Raw genomic sequence first — 26,072 nt, 5'->3', positions numbered from 1 at the left:
AAAACAATGGCCGTTGTTTTAAAGTATTGCTATTATTTGCCATTAAATGGCTACTAGCACTAGCCCCGCCAACCCCCAGCGTGCTAATTCCCCCTCCTCTCTGTGACGCGGGGAGGAGGGAGATTAGTCGCCAACGGAGAGCAGAGAACAAAGGATTACACAGCGGGAGCTCTGTGAAAGCCGGTATGTCAGAGCTGGCTTCAGAGGAGATAACCCAGTGATGTAGCTGTAAATTAACTCTTTGTTGTCCTGTTTTGGTGCCTCATCTCCCTCCACCCCTCCCCCTCTCCATAGAAAACCATAAAGACAGGGGGAGAGCTTCAAACTGCTCTTTCATGATAAAAATGCATTTTTCAGCTAATAAACCCAATTACAAAGTTTCTTAAAATCGTCTGTACTATTGATTTCTCAAAAAAAAAAAAAAATTAAACAGTGACACTTTAAATAAAAAGCGGCTGAACTGCAATACCCGACACAACCTATGTACAGGAGCGGTGCTGTTTCAGAGAGAGAACAGAAATCAGACTCTTTTCCCTCTATTTTCGGTCAACCACTTCAAAGGAGAGAAGGTCACCACAGAACCAGAATTCCGAACACTATATGACATGCTTTTATATATATATATATATATATATATATATATATATATATATATATATATAAATATAAAGGATACAGTCTATTTAAAAAATTGCAATAGATTTAACTTTACAGGAGAGACCATGAATGAGATTAGAGATAGAACATCCAGAAGAATCCTGGCCCCCAAGGCTTTACCTCCCACATCACCTCTTACTGTATACTTTATATACTGTACTTTTATGGGCTGCTGACTTTAGATTTTGTGGCCCTAAACCCATATGGCAACTAAAAGCGGAGCCGACACTTCCTAGATGCAGATGGCTCTATTAGCCCTGTCCAAATCAGGTGGATTATTGGGAAGGAAATGGGATTTCTCCCAGCACTAGAATAACATGCATTCCGGCAGGCCGTCTTCTAGCAGCAGCGGCTATCCATTACCAGCGTCTTTAAACCTAAAAGCATTCTTATTTTTTAATGAGAAGCAGCTTTTTTTTTTTTCTTTCCCATAACATCCATAACATGTATCTGTAAATCACATAGGTTTTTTTTCTTCAGACATTAACTCATTCTATGCAGGAAAGGAAAAATATATAAATAAATATTCAAAATAATCTAAATTGGGGGATATATATATAAAATCTATAAATATAATATATATATATATATATATATATATATATATATAATGAACAAATAAATATATATAAAATAAATATATAAAATAAATAAAAAAATAAATATATAAAATAAATAAAATGAACAAATAAATATATACAAAATACATAAATGTATATAAAATAAATAAAAACTTTATAAATATGTTGCTTTGGGTGGTTTCAATGGAACATAATATCCTAATTTCTGTTTTACAGCTGTAACACCCAGACCCCCTGTGGTTGTGCCAAATGGAATGTCGATGACTATGGAAGCCGAGAAGCTGTTCGTGGATCCGGTTACTTTTGCCTTGGTTCCTCAATGAGTCGAGGGTCTCAGTTAAGTGATACCATGAAATGTGTCCTTGCCAAATGGGCCTTGGAATTCAGTCCATTCCTGATGACCCACTATGTTTTTTTCCATATATAAAGGAATAGAGGTAAACAGTGATCATAGGGAACTTCCTTAAAGGAATTGTCCAGTTTAGAAAACCTATACTGTTAGTCAAACTTGTGCCCTATTCACCCAGCACAAATCCCAAGTATTGACCTGACCTCCCCCCACACAAGAGAGTTTGGCACACACAGCCAAAGGTTCCTGTGTTCTCTATGGGGAGGGGAGGGGTAAGCTGCAGTGAGAGCTCTCTTGCTGTGGCTTATCTCTTTCTGAACAAAGGGGTTGGTCATGATTTTCCATCATCATTTGGCCTCTGTTGATGGTGATTCTAGACGGCCCCATACATTTGTATTGACGGCCAAAGTGTACGGAGACTTTTAGAGACCCTTTAATAAATAGGGATTGTCCAAAGTGTAGAAGTTTTGTAAACTAAACTAAAATTACATAAAAACTATTTTCACATTCTTAAAGCTATTGAATAGTATGTTCAGTAGCTAATTCTTAGATAGATGAAAGATAGATAGATAGATAGATAGATAGATAGGAGATAGATAGATAGATAGATAGATAGATAGATAGATAGATAGATAGGAGATTGATAGATAGATAGATAGATAGATAGATAGATAGATAGATAGATAGATAGGAGATAGATAGATAGATAGATAGATAGATAGATAGATAGGAGATAGATAGATAGATAGATAGATAGATAGATAGATAGGAGATAGATAGATAGATAGATAGATAGATAGAAAGATAGATAGATAGATAGATAGATAGGAGATAGATAGATAGATAGATAGATAAATAGATAGATAGATAGATAGATAGATAGATAAATAGATAGATAGATAGGAGATAGATAGGAGATAGATAGATAGATAGATAGATAGATAGATAGATAGATAGGAGATAGATAGATAGATAGATGGATAGATAGGAGATAGATAGATAGATAGATAGATAGATAGATAGATAGATAGATAGATAGGAGATAGATAATAGTTAGATAGGAGATAGATAGATAGATAGATAGATAGATAGATAGATAGATAGGAGATAGATAGATAGATAGATAGATAGATGCAATGTACTGTAGAATCCACCTCCAGTTCTCCTACACTAGTTCACCTACATGAGACGGTCCTGATGCATCAGCCATTGCACGTTGCCCTCGTACAGACCTCCCGTATCTTCTTTTTCAGATGCCAAAAGAATTACAATATAATTTCCCCAACCTAAATAACACAGTCGTCTCATTTTTGTCTTTTGATAAAAACAAACTAACAAGCGGTACACTCTCCCATTCCGGCAGAAGTACGCGGCGTTCGCCGTCATTTACATAAAACTTATGCGCGGCAAGTCAAAGAAAATCACATAAAAAGCACTTCTGGTAACAAGGAGCACGGGAGCGGCGCGGGTCTTGCGTCGTCTGTTTACTACTCGGCAATTTAGAGTCGAGCAACAAACTAAACAGCCACAAAAAAAATAAAAAATAAAAAAAAAGTTTGGGTAAATTCAATCTGAAATGTTTTTTCAATTGTGAAAATTAGTGCAATCATCTCTTAATGTGCCGCCTTAGTTACGTGCTAATGCGGATCATGAAGGTTTTGCCGGCGTAATGATGGGGTGTGTGTAATGTATCAGATCTTCTGTAAATAAGAAGCACTTAAGACATAAGCAAATGATCTTATTGCTGCCTCCCGTGTTGTCTGGATGCATCCGGCGGCGCTGAGAGCATTATTTATCGGAATACATAAAGTCAGGAGGAGGGGAGTAAAAAAAAAAAAAAAAAAAGGTTCCGTCATATTGTTTCCAGTGTGTTGTACTGTTACTGCAACACTGCCATCTACATACTTAAACAAGTAGAGTTATGTCAGGGCACGCTACGAGAAAAAAAGTCCTCTATAGGAACAGCCAGGGCTTGTTTGTGTTGGAACGCGACCAGAATGCATCTGTGATGCGGTGAATGGGGAGCAGGCGATGGGGGAATGAGGTGTAAAGAGGGGAAATAGGAAGTGAAGGGAGTTGTAGGATGGGACGGACAAAGAAAGCAGGGATGCAGATGTAGGAGTTCTCGCACCTGAGGTGACACCAGCGTTGTATGAGGTAGGTGAGGGACCTTTTAAATGGAGCTATATTCGGCCAAATCAGACCGATTCGGCCGATTATCGCTCCATGTAATAGAGACAACGATCAGTCAATGAGACATCATGGGCTGATCGTTTCTTTAGGCCCCGACCTAAAATCATTGATCGCGATTACGTGTTATAGCGATGCGCGGCCGATAGTTGACAATTGCCCAAACAGTAAATGCTTCACCTGTCCACGCTCTCGGTCTTCTTCTGTGCTCTGTATGTGTCCCGGTACTGCTGCTCTGAAGCCGTGCCGGGACGCATACAGAGCACAGGAGAAGACCGGGAGCGTGGACAGGTGAAGTATTTACTGTTTGGGCAAGGGCTGCACGGACATCGCTAATGATGTGGGTGCAGCCCTTGATAAACGAATATCGGGCCGTGTAATAGGCCCAGTAAATGAGCACCAATCTGGCAGATCGGCGATCGTTTATAGTGATGAACGGGCCGCCCGTGTAATTGGACGTTATGGCTTTGGAAGAAAGCAGAGTATGATGAACACTGAATGGCAGCAATTTTTGTTGCATATATGGTACTTAGAGGACAAGTCCAGCCAAAACCAAAAATACATAGCAGACAGGGGGATGCGGGAACATAATAAAGAATCAATACTTACCCGTCCCCATGCCCCCGCATCACTGCATCATAGCTCGCAGACGTTTCTCTAGCCTTCTCTAGCTCCACTCCTACAAAGTCATGACCTAGCTCAAGAAAGTCCGCTCAGCCAGTCAGTGTCTGGGGCAGGACACATTCCGTCATGATGACACTGGAATCGTCAGCCCAGGGGCAGTCGAGGAACTAGTGACACGTTGCAGCAGGTGCATGGGGACGGGTAAGTATTGATTCTTTATTATGTCCCAACACCCCCTTGGCTGCTATATATTTTTTTGTTTTGGACGAACCTTTCCTTTGAAAGGAATCTGTCAGGTGTAATTTCACACTGCTGGCAATGTTAGATAGCTGTAAGGGCAAGGAGGCACATGAAGAACGTAAAAAAAAAAAAGCTTTTTTTCTCTTGGACAAAATATCAAGTACTGATGGATGTAACATCTCCCCCTCCCTCTGTCATCCCTACTATCCAAGCTTGATTGACAGTTGGCTGAAAGCTGAGCCCTGCCCCAAAATGTGTACCTTGTGCACAGATGTAACATTTAAAAGCAGGGCTCAGTTTCTAGCTGAACAAGGATGGGAAGGGGAGCAAGGGGGCTTTACAGTCATCAGCCCTTCCAGAGCTTGGAAACACCTCTTTGACACTTTGCACCAGAAAATAAAACCTTTGTTTAATGTTATGGAAGCACAGACAGATATATGAAAGGTACCATGTGACTTCTTGTTCTAACAGTGTCAGCAGTCAGAAATGTAACAGGTTCACTTTAAAGTGTGGGGGTCTTAATATGAGAAAACTATCATCTCCATCTCAGAAGAGGAAGGTCCAGGTGTTCTACTTCCGAACCATACCCCGTTGTTTGTAGGAGAAGGGGGCATCTGGACACTTGAGATGGTTTCGCTCCATGTTTTATGCATACATATAAAAGTTGGATTGATTTAGCTTGCGAAAGGGTTCCTTGGACCTCCTCGAGACCACAGAAGATAGTTCTAACGTAGTAGTGACCAGTCTATAGCTGCAATACCACAACTATAAGCGTGACCTCACAACTCTAAGAGTGACCTCACAACCTGCCTGTCAAGTCCTATTGTCCTTACGATGAGGATAAGGGTCAGAGTTCTACATCTTAACTTTTCAAGATGAGACAATGCAGGTCATCTGTATGGTCCAGGTCAAAGCAGGACAGAAGACACAATAATGGAAACTATTCCTTTACCAGGAGATATAAGAAAATATTCCGACAATGTTTAGGGAGGGTTTGGAACTCAACAAAGAGTTCATGATTTCCATAGAATTTCGGATTCCTCGATTCTTGGGTTTCCATCCTTGAAAAAAACTGCACGGGACCACCATCTCCTAAACTGTATCAGTCAGCAATAGACGCTTAATAAAAATGGAGCGTTGAGTTTGAAAACCCAAGTGAGCCCTTGTCATGAAGATGGAAGATCAATAGGAAACACGCACAGAGGAAGGATTAGGGACAAAATGCATCAGAGAAGCTTAACTTCAAATGCGTCCTCAATCTTTGTTTCCTCTTCATCTTTAGAAGAGAAGATCTCTCTGCTGGATGTGGATCTCCAAGCATTTCTCTCTTGTGAAGTTCCAGGAAAACAAATTGTTTTCAAGGTCCCACTTAGCTGCATAATTTAGAATGGTAATTCTGGTAATGCGCTCGGAAACAACTGATCAGAAATCAGAACAACTTTTTTTTTTTTATAACATGGAAATAAGTTTCCTACCAAGTCAACTTTCTATTGGCTTAAAGGTGTTCATGTCTCCTGAAGATGAGTTAAAGCGCTACTGTCTTTTGGAGTAACTTTTTGACTCCCAAGACACGCAGCAGTTCGCTCCACTCTCTGGCTGGCAGAACATCTGACTCTTTCGTTTCATAGACTGGAATGAAGCGAAGGAGTTGAGTTTGATTGACAGCCAAGGACAGATGCATTGCACCACGCACTCCCCCTGGATCACCAGAGTAAGATCCGGTGTGATCAGTAACTTTTGACATATCTGATAAAAAGTATGAAGAACAGTTTTTGCCCAAGATACCCTATAACTGGTGTGAACCTCGAGCATGCTTGGGTCCATCCAAATCTGAGTGTGCGGCAATTGACTAGAAGAAGTTGGATGCAGCCCTAATGCTGCCTTGGAAACATGGGTACAGTCATAGGCCATAGGCTGTATCTATGTTTTCCAGGGCTGCATCCAATTCCTTCAGTCATTAGCGTAGCTACCATGATAGCAGACAACACAGCTGCTACGGGGCCCGGACGATAAGAGGGCCCAGGCACAGTGTGGTCTGCCATCATAGTGCACCACTTTCAGAGCCCCCTCCCTATCAAAGCAGCACCACCACCCCAGGAGGTGACAACCACCCTGTCAGTGGTGTACCATCCCTGAACCCTATACTCACCTGGCTGATTCATAAGGCCCCATGCAGTTTTTTTTTTGCTATGGGGCCCCATGAATCCTAGCTATGCCCCTGCCTTCAGCCACCAATAATAAAATGCCGTACATTCGGGTTCGGATGGACCTGAGCATGCTCGAGGTTTGCTCATCTCTACCTATAACATTAACCCTTCAGAATAGTAGAGCTCATTCAATTTAGACATTTTAATCGTATGGAGCTCAAAAACGTAGTCAACAATGTCCATTATTATAATATTTCTACTCACGCACTACGGTAGTCCAATAGAAACTATGGTTTACCCATCATTCAAGTAGTCAGTTTTCCTCCTTAAAGGGGTTATCCAGCGCTACAAAAACATGGCCACTTTCACCCAAAAACAGCACCACTCTTGTCTCCAGTTCACATGTGGTTTGCAATTAGCCTCCATTCACTTCAATGGAACTAAGTTACAAAACCTGTACCCAAACTGGAGACAAGAGCGGTGTTGTTTCTGGAAGAAAGTGGCCATGTTTTTGTAGAGCTGGATAACCCCTTTAATATTCTTGGGTACTGGACCTTGGAGCTAAACAGTGATAACCCCAAGGACGCTACCAAATAAGAGACATAGGCTCTTCATACATTTATATATTCCATGCTTTATCGGTTTTACTGTATGATGCTGCTTTAGTTCTAGGCTTGGGGCGAAACGCGTGTCTATGACGGCGTGGATAATTCCATCCCTATAAACTATATCTTTCTATCGGATGTCATCTTTTTGTGTTGCCTTTATGTGCTTCTGTATTTTCTGATCCGCACTGCCTATTCATGGTAGGGATGAATTTCTATCATGTGGCTGCCATCACATCCTGCTTTTATTACATTATAGATCCTTATTAAAGGACCATCTGTCTATATAATCTATACGAGCCGCAATTACGCAGCTTGCTCATTTACCCGTGTTATAAGAATATGCTATTTACTCTTTACAAATCATTACAGCCAAAAGAGTGCGGACCATAGAAGCCAAACTAATTGTACCCCCTGGAGAGAGGGGGGCCCAGTCCAGGTTGGTTGTTTTCCTTATTTAAAGGAATATTCCTAACTTGAAAGATTATCCCCTATCCACAGGATAGCTGGTAACAAGCCGATCGGTGGGGGTCCAACCACCGATCATGAGAACGGGGAACCCCCCCCCCCCCCCCGAATAGACACTAATTGTGTGCATTCATTCTCTATGAGGCTTCTGGGCATTGCCGAACTTAGTACTCAATAAATGGAGTGCAGGTCGCACATGTGCAGTGGTCTCCATCCATTCAGAGATCTGTTCTTATGGTTGCAGTGTCCTATAGGACCCCTAGGATTGACCTTGTCCACAGGATAGGGGATAAGTGGCTTATTACTGATAACTAGAGATGAGCGCAACTCGAGCATCTGGGGCTGTATCCATGTTTTCCTGGACTCCCTAGGACTGTATCCATGTTTTCCCAGACTCCCTAGGGCTGTATCCATGTTTTTCTCGGACTCCCTAGGGCTGTATCCATGTTTTTCTCGGGCTCCCTAGGGCTGTATCCATGTTTTTCTCGGACTCCCTAGGACTGTATCCATGTTTTTCTCGGACTCCCTAGGGCTGTATCCATGTTTTCCTGGACTCCCTAGGGCTGTATCCATGTTTTCCCAGACTCCTTAGGGCTGTATCCATGTTTTTCCGGACTCCCTAGGGCTGTATCAATGTTTTCCCGGACTCCCTAGGGCTGTATCAATGTTTTCCTGGACTCCATAGGGCTGTATCCAACTTTACCCATTGGTATTCAAATGCTGTATAATTGGACTCAAACATGCTCGAGTTACGCTCATTGCTACTGATAACTGATCAGTGGGGGTCCTAAGGGTACGTTCACACAGAGTAAATCAGGCAGAATCCCGCCTGCCTCAGTGTGCCATAGCCCGTGTATGGGAGGGCTTCCGCGCCTCTGCTGCCGCCGCTCTCCGCTTAAAGAGTTGACATGTCAACGGAGAGCAGCAGCTGAGGCGTGTGAGCCCTTCAATACACGGGCTATGGCACATGGAGGCAAGTGGGATTTCACGGAGGAGAGTACCGATGCGGAATTCCGCCTGATTTACCCTAATCCTTGCATGTCTGCCGATCAGTGGATCAGCAGCTCCTGCCAGGGACTTCCTACCCAGCACAGCTCCGTACATTTATTAGTGGTTGTATCTGGTATTACAACTCATCCTATTTAAGTGAATGGCAAGAGCTGGAACCCAAGGTACGGCCATTATCGAATATACAGAACCAAAGGGGCTCACATAAGTAACCCCATAAGTCCGGAGGGTCCCCAGCTTTAGAACCTGCTCAAACCCTGACTGAGATGTTGTTTTTCACTGGTTCTGCATTGGTGGGCCCCCAGGATAATTTCTTCCGGTGGGTTCCAGATACCCCAGTTCGACATTGTTTGCGTACCATCAGCCAAATGGGCCTACAGATGGTGTAAAATTCTAGGCCTGCTAAAATTCAGTAGTATTTGTTCCATTAGTCACAATCAAGATGATGACATCATTGAGTAATACGTGGTTCAGTGATGTCATCAGTAAATAGGGAATCATTCCCTGCTGCAAGAAAAGGTGAGCACAAGATATCCCCTCGAAATTCTGATCTCAAATATAGATGTAGAAAGGGAGTGTTCAAGATGCTCTTTGCTGTACTGAGCATTATAACCTCTGTATGGCAGCCAAATGGTTAAAGAAAACAATAAAAGACACAGGGGAACGGGAGAATGGGTAGGATTTACTGGCGTTTACTTTTAATCTATGGCGCTTTTGCTCTGTAGCTTATCAGCCCTATGTCAGCTTCCCTTTCCTCTTTTATACTCGACGCATCGCCCCCCATGCTGCTGCCGGGGGACAGGACCCGAGTGTCCGTCAGCTTTTTGTCAGGGGAAAAAAAGAGAGAAGAAAAAGGAACGGAACAAGAGGCAAAGCAAAGCTAAGAAGAATCTATTAGATGTCACTGGGCTTTTGTATCCATGTCAATGATTCAGGATTAGAGTGTTTGAAATAATCTTATTGAGGGGAATCAAAGGAACCGGAGAGACGAGGCAGCCTCCGAAGCATATGGCAACAGCCTGGACAATATCTTATTAGGGATGTGTGCCCTGGCACCATTACCTTCATGAGACATTAAAAAAACAGCCATTCACCAACTTCTAGGTGTTACTGACACAGAAAAAAAAAAAAAAAGTTCTCGAAAAGAAAGTCGAAGAAGAAAATCTTTCTCCAAATTGCTACCGGGAAAGTCAGGGAGAAGTCGTTGACTCGCACGGTTCGGGGTGAAGAGCGTAATGTAGAAGAAGGTGGCTATGCCAGGATAGGCAGTTATAGCTTCATTAGTGAGTCTTAAAGGAACCTCGGCTTAAAGGGTTTATCCAGCGCTACAAAAACATGGCCACTTTTCCCCCTCTCTTGTCTTCGGATTGGGTGGGGTTTTGTAACTCAGTTCCATTAAAGTAAATGGAGCTTAATTGCAAACCACACCTGACCTAGAGACAAGAGTAGGGAAAAAAGTGGCCATGTTTTTGTAGCGTTGGATAACCCCTTTAAGCTGCAGCCACCTGTTAAGCAAAACTTATATTTGTATTGGTAATTTATGTCGAGTTCTAGAGGGGTGGTAAAATGGAAAGTGGAATCAGCTGGGGAGAGGGGTACGGGGAACCTTCGGCCCTCCAGCTGTTGCCAAACTACAATTGCACTACCGGCCGGATGATCTTTAGCGCCGTCGAATTCTGATGCAAGCGCATCTGTGCACACAATGGAGTATGCGGCTGGAGCCGCGCACTCCATTGTATGCACTGACAGCATTTTCTGCGGCTGCTATTCAATGAATAGCGTCCGCAGAAAACTGACATGTCAGTTTTCTACGGTGCCGCAAGCGATCCTGGCCAGAGTGTATACCATTTGTATACACTCCGGACAGGATCCTATGCTTTCACATACAACCTGTGTGTAGATAGATTTCTACAACACATACCTTGTGTGAACATAGCCTAAGACTAGATTCCCACATGTAGTTTATGGGGACATTTTTTGGCAGTTTTTTAAGTGACCACAGGAGTGGATACAAAAGATTAATGAACAAAACCGTCCTTTAGGGCAAGTTCACACTTAGTGGATTTGGTGCAGAAAGTCCTCAGAAGGTTGAAGGGAAATTAAAAATACAATTTTTTTCATTTTTGTGTTTTATGGCTAAAAAAAAACTTGCATATGACCTTACCTAACTACTGGCACTTCCATATTGATGCTTCCCTGGTCCCCCGCCAGTTACTGTTTTGCAACCTCCATTGATGATGAGAGAACCCATGTGACCGCTACAACCTGGAGGCCTGTAAACAGCAGGGGACCAGGGAAGTGTCAGCATGGGAGCACCAGGGATCGGTAAGATTAGTATGCTGCTTTTTTTTCTTTTCTTATATGACTTGGGGATTTTGTTGCAGAACCGTGCAGAAACTGACCTTTAATTCTTCATTTTTTCTACATTCACATAAAGGGATTTCCCGGGCTTAGAAAAAAATGGCTGCTTTCTTCCAGAAATGGCGCTGCTCCTGTCCTCAGTTTGGGTGTGGTATTGCAGCTCAGCTCTACTCGAGAAAGTTCGAGTCACGTTTATCTCTAGTACAATCGGGTTGAAGAATACGTGAAGAGTTTTCCGTGTCAGTCAAAGGTGTTTCCTAATAGAACTTTGATTACTATGCAAAAAAATGCTGTTATTTTTTTTTTTAGGTATTTTTAGTTGTGTGAACAAACGCTACATAACACTACACTACATAACATATCCATATGATTCCAATCTTGCTTTCCCCTTAACCCTATAGAGAGTGACACATTCCAGCCAATCTGTATTACGGGCTTTCACTGCGGGAAACTTTTCCATCTATAATTGCTTTTGAAATTTTGGCAGCCATTTTTAACTCGTCCATGGGAAAACGCCGCTGTTATGATTTCAATTAAGTCAGGAATTATGATTATATAGTCAACATGGTCAAACCAAATTGTCTGGTCCCAATCATGAGAAACAATGAAACGGAACATAAACAGCGGCCGTTCGTGGAACCCGTCCCCCGGCCATCTCAGAAGTCCGTCTAGAGATCCATGACTGCGGGGGGGGGGGGGGGGGGGGGGGAAATAAAAAATTCTCAGAAGCTGAATTTGATCTGATCTACTTTCCTTTTTTTTTTTTTTTCTGATACTTGCGCGGCAAACCTAATTAGCAAACTCACTCATTAGTCTTCTAGAAAAATTAGCGCAGCTTATGCTAATTACTCCAGTAAAATTTAATAAACTCTTTGAAATAGGGATAGACTAATGAGGTTTTATTTATTGAACTAAAATAACGGTAAGGAAAAAGGTTAGGACACAGGGATACCCATTGTGGTAATAAAACCACAATTTATTCCATTCCTGCACAGGAATTTTATAGCTCCGCTTTTAAATTCAAATATGAGTTACAATTCGGATGTTAAATCAATCCCGAACTTAATTTAAAAGAAGAAAACTCTCCTCCCTCCCTCTTCCAGCCATGATTTGCTGCTCGGAATAACTTCTCGCTTTTAATGGGGGTAGTGAATTTGTGTCACGGAAATAGCTCCTTTCAAATGACATCATTGGATCATTAGACGGCATTTCGTTTCTGAGAAATCCGAGTCTTTGGGCGCATTCACGACGGCACCTTACAAGCTGAAGGAACACAAACGGGGGGTTCACGGGAGACTAGGCAAAGCCGGGCTCCGGCCAAGGGCTTCTCGAGAAGTTACATACGCTTAAAAGGTGCCTGGAAAAATCACACCTCTAATGTAGTTGGCAGCGGCATAAGGATATCCCAAAAATGGGAACGTAGGATGTGTAAAATTTCGGTACAGGTAGTGAATTCTTCTGTGTGCTGGTTTAGCACATGGATACAAGGTCTTGCCGGTGTCGGAGTTGACAATGATTTCAACACCTCAAATCCAAATATTCATGCAATGGAATACGTCTATGCAAATTTTTGAAATCCACTTCTACGTAGCTCCAAATATTCTGCATGGGAAAAACCAAACAATAATGGAGCAAACCCTCACGCAAGTCCACGGCTCTACAAATGACAATTTATGGCATAAATACGGAGGTCAACCTTTGGATTTCTGCCATGGAAATTATTCAACACAGAAACACATAGGTTGACTTGAAGTATTGACCATCAGTGGTAAACCTCTTTTCGTTTGTTGGACTCACAGAATTGTTTAGTGGGTCCTCACTGGTTTTCCTGAGACTTCCTAGAGCATGACGGAATAAAGGTACACTTATAGTAATGGTTGGCCCAATAGTCATTTGCCAATCACTTTTCTCTCCTGGTGAACCCATGCACAAGAATGTTTGGCATCTATGGGAAGGTTAAGCCACAGCCACATAGCTCTGGTGTCGGTTTATCCATCCCAAAACAAAAGGGCAGGTGGCAAAAATCCAGCATGTCCAATGTTTCTCTCCACAAGCATAACCTGTCGGGAGAGAGTCAAGAGTCCCCCATATACCTTCTACTGTTAGACAAACCTGCCGATTGTGGTTTATGTTGGTTTAGAATGGTATGGTATATTGGTAGGGTTAAGTATGTTTTATGATTAGATGTTCTTAATGTTTTTTGTCATACAGAGCCACAATACCCTAGTGGCAAGCAATTGACTCCAAAGTTATCTCCAAATGGTATTGTCGTACCCTTTGGGCCTTGTTGTCATATGGGCCCTTTATTTAGTGAAAACCTGAGCTCATTGGAGGATACTTTGGCACTGTGGTAAGGAAAAATGTAGATTTCAGGCCAAAACCAACCCTTCTGTAGGCCATTGCCCATAGAAAGGAAATTACTAAAAAAAAAAAAAAAAGTCCACCTCTATCATCTATGAACTGAGATGATCCAAGAATCTAATAATTTACGGCATGAGTATTATGTAGACCACTAAGTTTACTCTAAGTATAGTGGGGATTTCCAAAGTTGCTGAGAAAATTTAACTTGTTACAAAGAAAACAGCCCTATAACAAGCAAAGTTTCCACCAGTCTCTACTTTACTACAGGTTCGGAAACCTCAAAGAACAGGAGACTCATGGTTATAAGGATTATGGGGCCTTCTCCATACACCGTAATGGCAAAAAAATACAACAAAAATTTCCTTTCGTTCACATGAATTTTATATAATGGTATACGGATACCTAATGTCAAAAATCGGTGTGGTCTTGTTTACGTGATGTCTGCTCATACCTAGGCTTGTACAGTATCTGTTCCTTCTTTTATACCACAATGAGAGTTGCAGTTTCGAGAGTACAACCAGAGGTTTGTATACAACATCCTGTGCAACCCTTCCCAATGTCATTGTAAGTTATTGCTGAGATATTTTCTTCTATCTATCTATCTATCTATCTATCATCTATCTATCTATCTATCTATCTATCTTCTATCTATCTATCTATCTATCTATCTATCTTCTATCTATCTATCTATCTCCTATCTATCTATCTCCTATCAATCTCCTATCTATCTATCTCCTATCTATCTATCTATCTATCTATCTCCTATCTATCTATCTATCTATCTCCTATCTATCTATCTATCTATCTATCTATCTATCTCCTATCTATCTATCTATCTCCTATTATCTATCTATCTATCTCCAATCTATTATCTATCTATCTCCTATCTATCTATCTATGTATCTATCTATCTATCTATCTATCTATCTACATATCTATCTGCCTACCTAATATACCTGCCTTGCCATGCATAAATGATGTATCATAAATTATTCCAAGAACAAGTGAGTATGACTAATTCCCTTACACTGTAGGAAGGTGTAAAAAAAAAAAATTATGTAAATGGTGCAATGTCATCTCGCTTTAAATACACATTTTACATCATGGGAAATTCACGATTTCTAGAAAGGATTGCACTAGTTTTGAATGCCCACTGAAAGCAGAAGTGATTCCGGTAATGCGTGGATCAACTAAACAGCACCAAGACTACTCAAACATATGGTATACAAAGATTCAAATCATCGCAAAACAAAATGAGATCCACCATGCCTGATCCTTCTCTCCACAATATCGGCAACGAGTTGGGAAGATCTAAGACACATTGGGGAAGATGTTTCAAACATGGTGTAAAGTGAAACTGGCTCAGTTGCCCCTAGCAACCAATCAGATTCCACCTTTCATTCCTCACAGACTCTTTGGAAAATGAAAAGTGGAATCTGATTGGTTGCTAGGGGCAACTGAGCCAGTTTCACTTTACACCATGTTTGATAAATCTCCCCCATTAGATGGTCAGTAGGTCTTGCATACTGAACTTATCAAATGTGTATGGACAGCTATAGAACTTTAGACATCATCTATGGCCAAGGTTGTTTACACCGATCTTGGCACTGTGTGTAATCTCCAATAGAATAGGCATCAAAGTATGTCTGCACTTGGGGGACCCAAAGGAATTGTGACACATGTTTTAGCCAATCGGTTCAGAGGGTGGTTTCTTCACATTTTAAGGGCATATTTGTGTTGGTAAGGGGGCTCTAACTATGGTTGACCACATTTTCCTTTTCCATTGGTGACGTAAGACTGCATAGTACTCCAGTATTCCAATGGACGGTTGAAGCAGTACCAAAGCTCACTATTAAGGATGAGCAAGTCTCTAGCACCCTTGGGTTTGTTTGAATCTGAATGTTCTGCATTTGATTACCGGTGGCTGAAGAATTTGGATGCAAAACATGTCGGAAAACATGATTACAGCCATAGGCCCTAGGGAGCATCCATGTTTTCAAGGACTCCCTAGGGTTCATAAAATTTCTTCAGTCATTGATAGCCACAATCAGGACATTTCAACCATAAAACAACCCAAAGGAACACCAGAGAATTCCCATGTGGGTGTGGTTTACATAAACCCCACCTCCCTTTATTGGCAAGTTTGCTCAGCGGGAAAGGAGGTCTCTAGTACCAAGAATTAACAATAGGTGGCCACAATATATTTTTTCTACCTAGGCTTTCTCTATATTTTTCTATACTCAAAGTGAACGTACCATCAATACATTTGCTTTAAGTTTCGCACATTGATAGAATAGCACCGCAAAGCATGGTCCTTTTTTTGAACCAAGGCCTGGTTACTGCGTTTGGCGCCATTCTATTCCCGGGCACCGACCGGGGATGAAGCACTTGAGGTGGGCCAGCTCGCCCCCAGTGGGAGCAAACCCCTGCCCCTCTATGATACAGCTCTATTAGAGTCAATGGAGCCACATTATAGAGGGGCGTGGGTTTTCTCCCACTGGCGCTGGACCAGCCCACCTCCATTGCTTCACCCTCAGACAGTGCCCAAGAATAGAACGACGCCGTATGCGATACACAGATGATACATTCGTTTTAATCGCTTATCTCCGATCACATGTAGAAACAATAATTACCAAAAAAAAAAAAATCTTCCTCCAGGAAAAAAAAAAAAGCCGAACCATTCATCGGAATCTAGATTAAAGCAATGTCATTGTGATGAAAAGAAAACTATAGAACTGGTTTCCTATAATTTTTTTTTTAATTCGACAAATTTATTTTAAAAAAATGCATCTTTTTTTCAGAAGACGGAAGATTTTCTATTCTGCCTGAATCAATAAAGTGCTACACAAAAGCAAACACAGGGAATTGTTCCGGCTCCGCTAAGATTTGCATGTTCAAAGAGAGCCGCTTGGAAATTATAGACGGACCTGGATGATTTTTTCGTTTTAGTTTTTTTCCTTTTTTTTTTGGACGGTGGTAGGGCTATTAGTGCCATGTAATACCAATGTCACCGGCTGTCAACATTACCGTATAATTAGCGATATTAACTATTCATCCGTAATATTACCTAATGTAATAGGAGCTGATAGAATAATACACAAAGAATAGAACAACACCATAATACCTATACTGTATACACTCTCTATAAATATTCCAACTATTCTTTATGAATCATTCTTACCATTATAATGAGAATAAATCACGGACTAATGCAGCTGTTATCACATTTACTTCACTTCATAAGTAACCATTATCAAGTGGTCTTGAAAAGAAAATAATTTTTACAGCCACGCCGCCTTGTGTAGAGTGACTCATTCATTACACAGACTTGGCAGTCAACCAGCAAAGCATATAGTCCTTAAAGCGCAATTACATATTCGTACATGGGTGCAATCAGAGATAAAAGGGTTAACTGAGATCGGAAGAAACAGCGCCACCCTGTCCAGAGGCCGATTTGGTATTGCAGCTTAGCCTCTTGGGCTTAAAGGGTAGACCTTTATGTTAATATCAGTTAACCCCTTTAAGACCCCTTTAATTCTAGACCAGGGGTAGGAAACCATGGCTCTTCAGCTGTTGCAAAACTACAACTCCCATCAAGCTAAAGCTTTGGCTGTCCAGGCATGATGGGAGTTGTAGTTTTGCAACAGCTGGAAAGCCAAGGTTCCCTACCCCTGGTTAAGACCATAATGCATTTAAATGTTTTATTTAAACCTGGGTGCCCTTGAAAATTTCATTATTTTCACTTAAAATGTTAAAGGGGTTGTTTATTCTAGAAAAGCCAATGAATTCTGCAGGATTTGGAACTCTACAGTCTGATAATCAGAATATATAGACCCCCAACAAAGAGCGTCTCTCAGTATGGAGGATCCGGCATGTCCGCGCAGTTCATGGTCAGCCCATTGGTTTCAATGGACAGAGTGTAATGCTTCATTTCTCCAGTGGTGGTGCTGTAGGAAAATTAAACACTTGCTGTTAGGTTTTATTTTCCTTAGGATAACCTAAGATCACTGTCACACTGGAGGGTTTTAACATAAAGGAATTGTCGAAAGCTGCCCCCCCCCCCAATCTATCTGTAAAATAAAGTCTTTTCTAACCTTATTGGGGTTAGTCCCAAAGGAGGGCTTGTTTAACCCCCATTCTGGATATAGGTTTGGGTTGCCCTTTAAGAATGCAAAATAAGGACCGGTCTTAGTTGGACTAAATGGCGCAAACAACTATTATCACTTTTTTATTATTATAATTTTTTTAAAAAGTAAAAAAAAAAAAAAAATTCAAATCAAAGTCCCAAACTATCAGGAATATGTACAAAATTCCATATCATCACAGAAATCCCCCAAATCGTACATAAAACCCGAGAAAATTAACAAGCTGATTCAGTTAGCTAGTAGTAGAAAAGGACGCATATCTTAAAAAGTAACAATTTCACGCCCTGGTGATCGGGGCCTCTTTACTGTCAGTCCTTGTTAATGCCCTGTGCACTCTCTACACTCAGAGCAGGGTTAATACACAGAGAGCGGTAATGAGAACAGGACAGAGCGACGATATATCCAATTACGTAAGGCCTAACTAAAAAGCAGGGAAAAGCCTGATACAGGAACTAATAACCAACCCGAGTACAACGAGGAAAGGAAAAAACATAATAAACAAGCCGGGTGCAGAAATAATAGGTGGGAAATGGATTGCCATGTAGAAGAGGAAAGTTATGATAAGAAGTTTAACAATAAACTATGATGATAGAAACATGGATTTAGAGTGTTAAGACTTAAATATTATAGATAGATAGATAATAGATAGATAGATAGATAGATAGATAGATAGATAGATAGATAATAGATAGATAGGAGATAGATAGATAGATAGATAGATAGATAGATAGATAGATAGATAAGATAGATAGATAGATAGATAGATAGATAGATAGATAGATAGATAGATAGATAGGAGATAGATAGGTGATAGATAGATAGATAGATAATAGATAGATACATACATAATAGAAGATAGATAGATAGATAGATAGATAAATAGATAGATAGATAGATAGGTAGATAAATAGATAGATAGATAGATAGATAGATAGATAGATAGATAGATAGATAGATAGATAATAGATAGATAGATAATTAATAGATAGATAGATAGATAACAGATAGATAGATAGATAGATAGAAGATAGATAGATATTAGATAGATAATAGATAGATAGATAGATAGATAGATAGATAGATAGATAGATAGATAGATAATAGATAGGAGATAGATAGATAGATAGGAGATAGATAGATAGATAGATAATTAATAGATAGATAGGAGATAGATAGATAGATAGATAGATAGATAGATAGATAGATAGATAGGAGATAGATAGATAGATAGATAGATAGATAGATAGATAGATAGATAGATAGGAGATAGATAGATAGATAGATAGATAGGAGATAGATAGATAGATAGGAGATAGATAGATAGGAGATAGATAGATAACAGATAGATAGATAGATAGATAGATAGATAGATAGATAGAAGATAGATATTAGATAGATAGATAGATAATAGATAGATAGATAGATAGATAGATAGATAGATAGATAGATAGATAGTACATAGATCAGAGAGATAGGAGACATGATAAATATATATATATATATATACAGTATATATGGCTGCAACATATATACGTAGCACTTTACAGCTACCTCTATTGTCACTTTGAGCGCTCTCACTATTACACTTACAACATATGTGCTGATAACACCAATGCCGACAATAGTTTCATCTGTCTACTACACAGCCCGGGGCACTAAATACATCTCACTGTTTTTATGTAGTTATCCCTTTCATACATACATATATAAATATAAATATATATATATATATATATATATATATACATATATGTATGATCAAACAAATACATAAAAAAACAACAACCGTTTAAGCATTTCACAGAAACGGCCATTTTGCCGTAGACTTAATTCAGCTCTTTTTTTTTTATCGTTAAACAGGGATACAGTGGATTTGCTTAGAGCTGAGGCCATTTCCTCCAGGGATTTTTTCGCAGATTAGTTCCTTACACAGACCATTCCTACTTGTTGACAGACACATTCCATAAACCAGCAAGGCCAGCTGGGAAAAAAAAAAAATCACAACAACTTTGGTCTGAGCTATTCCTTCTTCTTCTAGCCGCCTATAATATATTCTCCGCACATACATAACTGTAGAGGTGCACAATCTCATTTACAATGTATCTATTAAGGACGGACTTGTCAGTGTCAATAGACGGCTAGTTAATTGCCGGCATATAATTCAAAGTGGCCACTAGGAGAGAAAAAAAAATGGAGATTTGTTCACGAGCTGCTGATTTTCTAATAACCTCAGGGTAGCTACCCCCGTAATGTGTGAAAATAAATTTCATTACATTTTTGTTGAGTACATTTTTCAAAAATTTAAAATGTGAAACTAATAAAAGTAACCCTAGTTCTATGAGAACATATACATACAGTAGCTACTTGTACTGAATGAATATGAACTCATTGGACCTATTTAAAATATAGCGATTAGGTTACCTAACCGACTTTGGAGTTGGTGCGCGGCAAAAATATTTGCCGAATCAATGTAATCAGCTGTCGATTTGTTCAGCCTTGAAAAAGTCATCACTTTTTCTAAGTGTTCCGATTCCCCAGAAAAGTCTGGAATGACAAGGTCCTAGAAGACCCGTGTTATAGCAGACAAAGGGGAGAAAAACATTTGGACTTTTTTAAGACAAAACAAATCGACAGCTGAATTATAAGATTTGGAGTCGACAACTATAGAAATATCGTTGACCCATGTCTGTTTTCCCTATCCCATCACATGACGCTGTTTTTTCTTCCTCTGCCAATGCCTATGGAGAAAGGCCATTGTTCACAGGGAATTAGAAGGTGACAAACCTAGCGTAGGGCTGCCCTTCTCCATAGGCCTCATAGCTCACCATTGTACAGAAACGCATATTATACACAGATATAAACATTGGTTAGGTAATCTTTCTGCGGCCACCAATGCAGCCATTCTTCCAATTAGTCCGTAACCCCTTGAATCAGGTACTTTATCACTTTTACTTTTTTTTTATGGAAAACATTCCGTACAATAATAGCAAAGTAAACAATATGCATAAATAGAGTTGAAACCAATATATAAAACAGCTAAACCCATAACAAAATAATATATATAAACTTAATAAAGGAACGTATTCCCCATGAGTGAAGTACCAATGGATACGTATTTCAACACATTATAAATGGCACCGCTATATAGACGACATTCAAGTCACTATAGCAATAATTTCATAATCAGATCATGGATAATCAGTCGGATAGAGCGATATATCACATTTGGTGTGACTCAACTAATATCCATCATCGACTGAGGACTTGAACTGGAATGACCAAGAGTATAGTCCAGCACTATAGACATCTTCATTCACTCACATATGCTGCATTGATAAACAAGTAATGCAATTGTATTGGCCATTCAGAACCATGCATATAAAAACAAAATGAACTATATAGAATTTATCATTTTATATTCTGAAACAAAAGATCGAACCAACAAACAAGGTTGCCACACCTTAGGTGTTGTGTAAACTCACACCTAGGAGTCAAAGACCAGTAGATGAACCAGGTAGACCACCATCCATTCATCGGGTACATAACACATGTGCAAGACATACACCAAACCAATAGAGATGTAGTCCGAACAAACCATCACTATTGGCCAATTTAAAGCTAAATACACAATGTAGGCAACATATAACAACATCTACCACCCAATGCCGAGAAGACAGCCATTTTGTTGGAGAGTAAAATCCAAAAAATATGTTCTAGGTAGGTTTAGTTCAGGGCCAAGACTCATGAATAGTGTTGAGCAGAGATGCGTATCTGTTCGGGTTCGGCAATGTTCTCCGATCCCTAACATTTGCCATTTGAGTTGGAAGTTGAATGCAGCCGTATGGAGTCCTGGAAAACATGGATACAGCCTATGGCCTATGGCAGTATCCATGTTTTCCAGGACTTCCTAGGACGGCATCCAACTTCTTCAGCAGCGGGGTATCAAATGCCGGACGTTTGGGTTTAGAGAACATTGCCGAACCCCAACACTAGTCATGAACTATAGACAGAGTTTGAAGCCAATTGGCCAAGGTGAGTTTTACGTAGGGATTCCAATTGGAAAAATTGGTTGAGCCACAAAATGTCTGTCGGCAATGAGTGGTCTTTACCCTCACAATGAAAGCAGCAGTGACTTTTCCTTAACTATCAAAACTAAGATTTGTGTCTGGCTTAAGGGGGACTTCCCAAAAGGCCATGTAATTGCTACTACATCATTGTCTGTAGATATCCTTTCCAGTCCCAATGGCAATACCTTGACAACTGGGTGTTATCATTTTTCTTCTAAAAGAGGGGTGTCCTTAAACAATGTTGTAATATGTAGGGGTGTCCCCCCCCCTGCTGACACTGTTTGACTGTCACCCATGTGACTTGCCCTGTGTTGTGCCTTTACTCTGTTATTCCCCTCGGAAAAGTTAAGTATGGCCATTACCATTCTCCTTCTTACATATATAATGATGAACTGTGTATGGCCACAACCTACTAAGGGCCGTTCACACTATGGAATTAGCACCTAAATTCCGCTCGGAACTCTGTGCCGAATCCTGCCTGCTGTCTCTTTCAATGGGAGGCCTCACCGGCCTCCACTCTCCGCGTCTCTCATTGACACGTCAATTCTTTGAGTGAAAAGGCATGGAGAGCGGAAGTGCACGAGGCCTCTTGGCAGGGGTTCCAAGCAGAATTTTGGCCCCGATACAGTAGTGTGAACAGGCCCTAACAATGTCCATACTTTTCCAGAAGGAATAACATACAGTAGGCATAACACAATACAAAGTTTAAAAAAAAAAATACTAATCTACTAATATTTTCATCCCCATCAATGTCCTCGTTGACTCTGATGACTGGTCAGAAGAACTGTCATATGGATTGGAGAAGAGATGGGGTTATATAAGGTAGTTGATATGGATATAGGTATAGATGACTTTTATCTATAAAAACGTTGACCACCTTGGAATTTCCCCTTTAAAACCTCTATATTATATAGGCCTAGTAATTATATAAAGAAGAATTTCAAGTTCCTTTACTCATTAGTGGAGATCCATTGTGATGTGTAATGGGATATAATAGTACGCCATAGATACAGCCATGTTTGTGACCTCTAGCTTTGATTAGTACAAGGCCGGCTAGTTTTATGAAAGCCGACATGTTTTTTTGGCGTCTCCGGTTTACAGTAAATTCCGATGATTGGTTTAAGAACCTTTATTAAGTTTGAGAAGCAATTAGAGATTGTGCCGCATTACGGAACAGATGTTATAAGGGCAGGGAAGGTGTTACATGGTTGAGTGCTCCCTCGTCTAATGCCACTGCGGCGTGCCGTACCCGACCGTCACTGCTGCTTTCATCTGCCCAACACCCGCTCGGAGAAGCGGCATGGGGCAGGTGTTTCATTGTAATGAGGTTCAGCAATGGAGGAGAAATAAAGGCAGCTCCAACCTGTCAATAATCACCGGATCGGAGGGCGTCTCATTCCGATTCCCACAGCTCTTCTTATCACAACAGCGACTGCGGAGTAAGGGAAAAAAAACAAGAGGGGGTTTCAGTGTTATGGCTGTACTGAACATTCAGGCTCATTGAGACAGCAGGATCAAATTGCAGCGACATTAGCGGCATCCCAGCTACCTGGAAGAAGTGTCGGAAAACACGTTAAGGCCGCATGGGGGCTAATTACTCGCGGTAACCTGGGCCAGAGCAGCTGGCAGCTTATTAGGCCTGGGAGCGACCAGGTAAATGAGCAAGCGAGCCTCTAAATACTGACATTATGGCGTTTTATAGTGTTCCTAAGATTCCAGATAAGTGAACTCTAAAACCTTACACCACAATTCTATGAAAAGCAACAACAAAAAGCAACTAAAAACAGTTAAAGGGGTTGTCCAGTTTATAAAAACTATCTACGAAAATGCCATTCTCAGTTTACAGAGCAGATCCATCATTGGAAAGAGTACCTTTCTTCCTGGAGGACTCATCATGTCCATGTGTTGCATAGTCAACCTATGGATTTTAATGGACACATTGTAATGCCTGATTTCGCCTGCGGAGGTGCTGCAGAGAAACTGAATTCTTGCTGCTAGATTCCCCTGATTACAGTTAATTGCTTGGGTTTTCACTATTGAAACAAACTAAGATTAAAGAGTTACTGATCGCAACGGGTCGCACTCCTGAAACTCACTGTAATCCCGAGATACAGAGAGGCGGGAGGGCACAGCAGCACACATCTCTTCCCAGCATCAAATATAACTCTTTTGCTTCATAACAGTCTATTAAGCAAATGAGTTGCTTGTTCTGCTGGCCGGGGAATGGAGCACACTGCCATACACCACTCCTCACTGTATACTGAGATTGGAGAAGGTCTCAGGAGTGAGATCTGCTGAGATCGGTAACTTTTGGCACATCAAAAGTTACTGCAAATGACAGTAATGCTTCAAATCAAAACAAAAACATCTAACAAAATGTGATTTTAAAAAAGTGAGTGATCCCTGTCCCCACTATTTTTTTTTGTCATAAAAGGGGTTGTCTAGGAATTAAATTATTATTAAATATATTATTAATGGATAATCTGTTACAATCTACCCTGTAAAATTGTTCTTTTCCATCTTTGGGATGTATGCTTTTGAAAACAAAAAACCCAATAAAATATTGTTTGGAAAAAAAAATATATGGCAGTTGGTCATGCACAAATAAAAAGAAGAGATACTTACCTACCCTGATCCCCTGAAGCTGCTGTTCAGACAGTTCACAGTCCCTGGTCATCACCACTTCTTTGTGGTTCCCGGGAGGTGTCAACCCCAAAGGAACTAGCTGCAGTGGTGATTGGCTAAAGAGGTGATGCATTACTGGAACCAGGAAGAAGCAGTGATGAGCAGGGACCAGGAACTGCTAGAACAGTGACAGTGCAGGATCAGGGTGGGTGAGTATTACTTTAAAAAAAAAAATCTTATTAATAGGAATATGGACAAACCATTTTTTATAAGATGAGATTTAGAATCCTCCATCATGTTCACCTAGTAGTACCCAGTCCTGGCCTTTAAGTGCCTAGGCCGCAGATAGTTCTACATGGTGATATGTTGTATGACAGTAACATTGTGTGTCTCCATACAGAAGAGTATCTAGGATCAGTCTATTCTATGAAGTTCTGCTCAGCTTTTTCATGGTTATAACTGTATGTTGGCTAGCCGAGTGACCATCCATATGGCTGGCATCACATACCCTACATCTGGTGCCCATACATTCTTTACATCCCTAGCTCTATGCATCCTTGTTCCCATGAATACTTCTATAGAAAAATGTAAAGTCTTGACCTGGTCTTTGAAGCAATCTTCTTACATCAGATTTTTTACAGTTCAGAATTGCCTTTTTGGTGGGTTAAACCAATCATCCGTTAATATTATCACCCTAACAGATTATTATAGACAATACAATACTCAGCTCCCTCTTAACCACCAGGCTGTAAGTAGCTCTAGTAGTTGTGTGACATATCCGTGAACCAGGAGGCTTAGGATGAACAGAGCAATTTTTACAATTGTTGTTCTTCATGAACCAGGCAGCTCAGGATGAACAGAGCCGTATGAAGAATTCTGCAATGCTCTGAATCATCAATGGGAAACTGCTGAAAATAGCTCCATGCAAATCAAGTAGTCGTATAAAAGGTATAAAAAAAAAATTATATATAAAATTGTAAATAAAACCAAATACGTCATCAATAATTATAATAAAAGCTAAAATAGGAAGTGGAGATTTATGGGCTTTGTAGGCTCGGAGCCTTTTCCATTTATCTCCTCCGCATTTTCCGTATAACATGGTAATTCAGCCTTCCGCCACTGGGACAGGCCGGCTCTATTGCATATTTCATTAATCTTTACAGTGAAATAAAACTATACACACAGTGTACTTTACCCGACGAGTCATTTAGGAAAGTCATTTGTCCCGGTGACTAGAATAGTGGAAAAGGTTTGGACTTGTAATAAATAATGGTCTTGAAACCATTGAAGCGCCAGCCTCGGTGAGCTTTGCCCAGGCTTTGCACACACAGTCCTGCTTCTAACCCCCTGCCAGCTGGACTAATGCCACTTTGTGCCCTGCAGAGTCCAACAAAGTCATCTCTATGGCCGTCCTTGATCTCTCACACAATGCAGCCAATTTCTACAAGGTTGCGGCATATGTGACACACTGAGTTTGCGGAAGGCCACATCCTTTTATGGCGGGGGGGGGGGGGGGGGGGATGGGGGGTGTTTGTCAGGGAATTAAGGAAAATAAGAGTACTCTGTGTAAGGAGCTGAAACACAGAGAACAGGAGCTGGCGGCTGGCGTTAGGAAGCAATGGGAATTCATCTTTGAAAAGTTCA

At 40.6% G+C, this 26,072-nt stretch overlaps 1 protein-coding gene across 8 annotated transcripts in view; it reads right to left on the bottom strand.

Annotated features, from left to right (window-relative positions):
- EBF1 (EBF transcription factor 1) overlaps positions 1–26,072 on the bottom strand; it is a 312,968-nt gene that overhangs the window by 249,745 nt on the left and 37,151 nt on the right. For all 8 annotated transcript variants that reach the window (XM_069953297.1, XM_069953328.1, XM_069953313.1 and 5 more), the window contains exon 6: positions 23,167–23,235. In XM_069953297.1, the coding sequence (XP_069809398.1) occupies positions 23,167–23,235 (69 nt within the window). The remainder of the gene's footprint in view (positions 1–23,166; positions 23,236–26,072) is intronic.

This window comes from Dendropsophus ebraccatus, chromosome 1 (genome assembly GCF_027789765.1).
Source record: "Dendropsophus ebraccatus isolate aDenEbr1 chromosome 1, aDenEbr1.pat, whole genome shotgun sequence".
NCBI lineage: Eukaryota > Metazoa > Chordata > Amphibia > Anura > Hylidae > Dendropsophus > Dendropsophus ebraccatus.
Note: the sequence above shows the minus strand (reverse complement) of the source record. Positions and strands in the feature narration are given on the sequence as shown.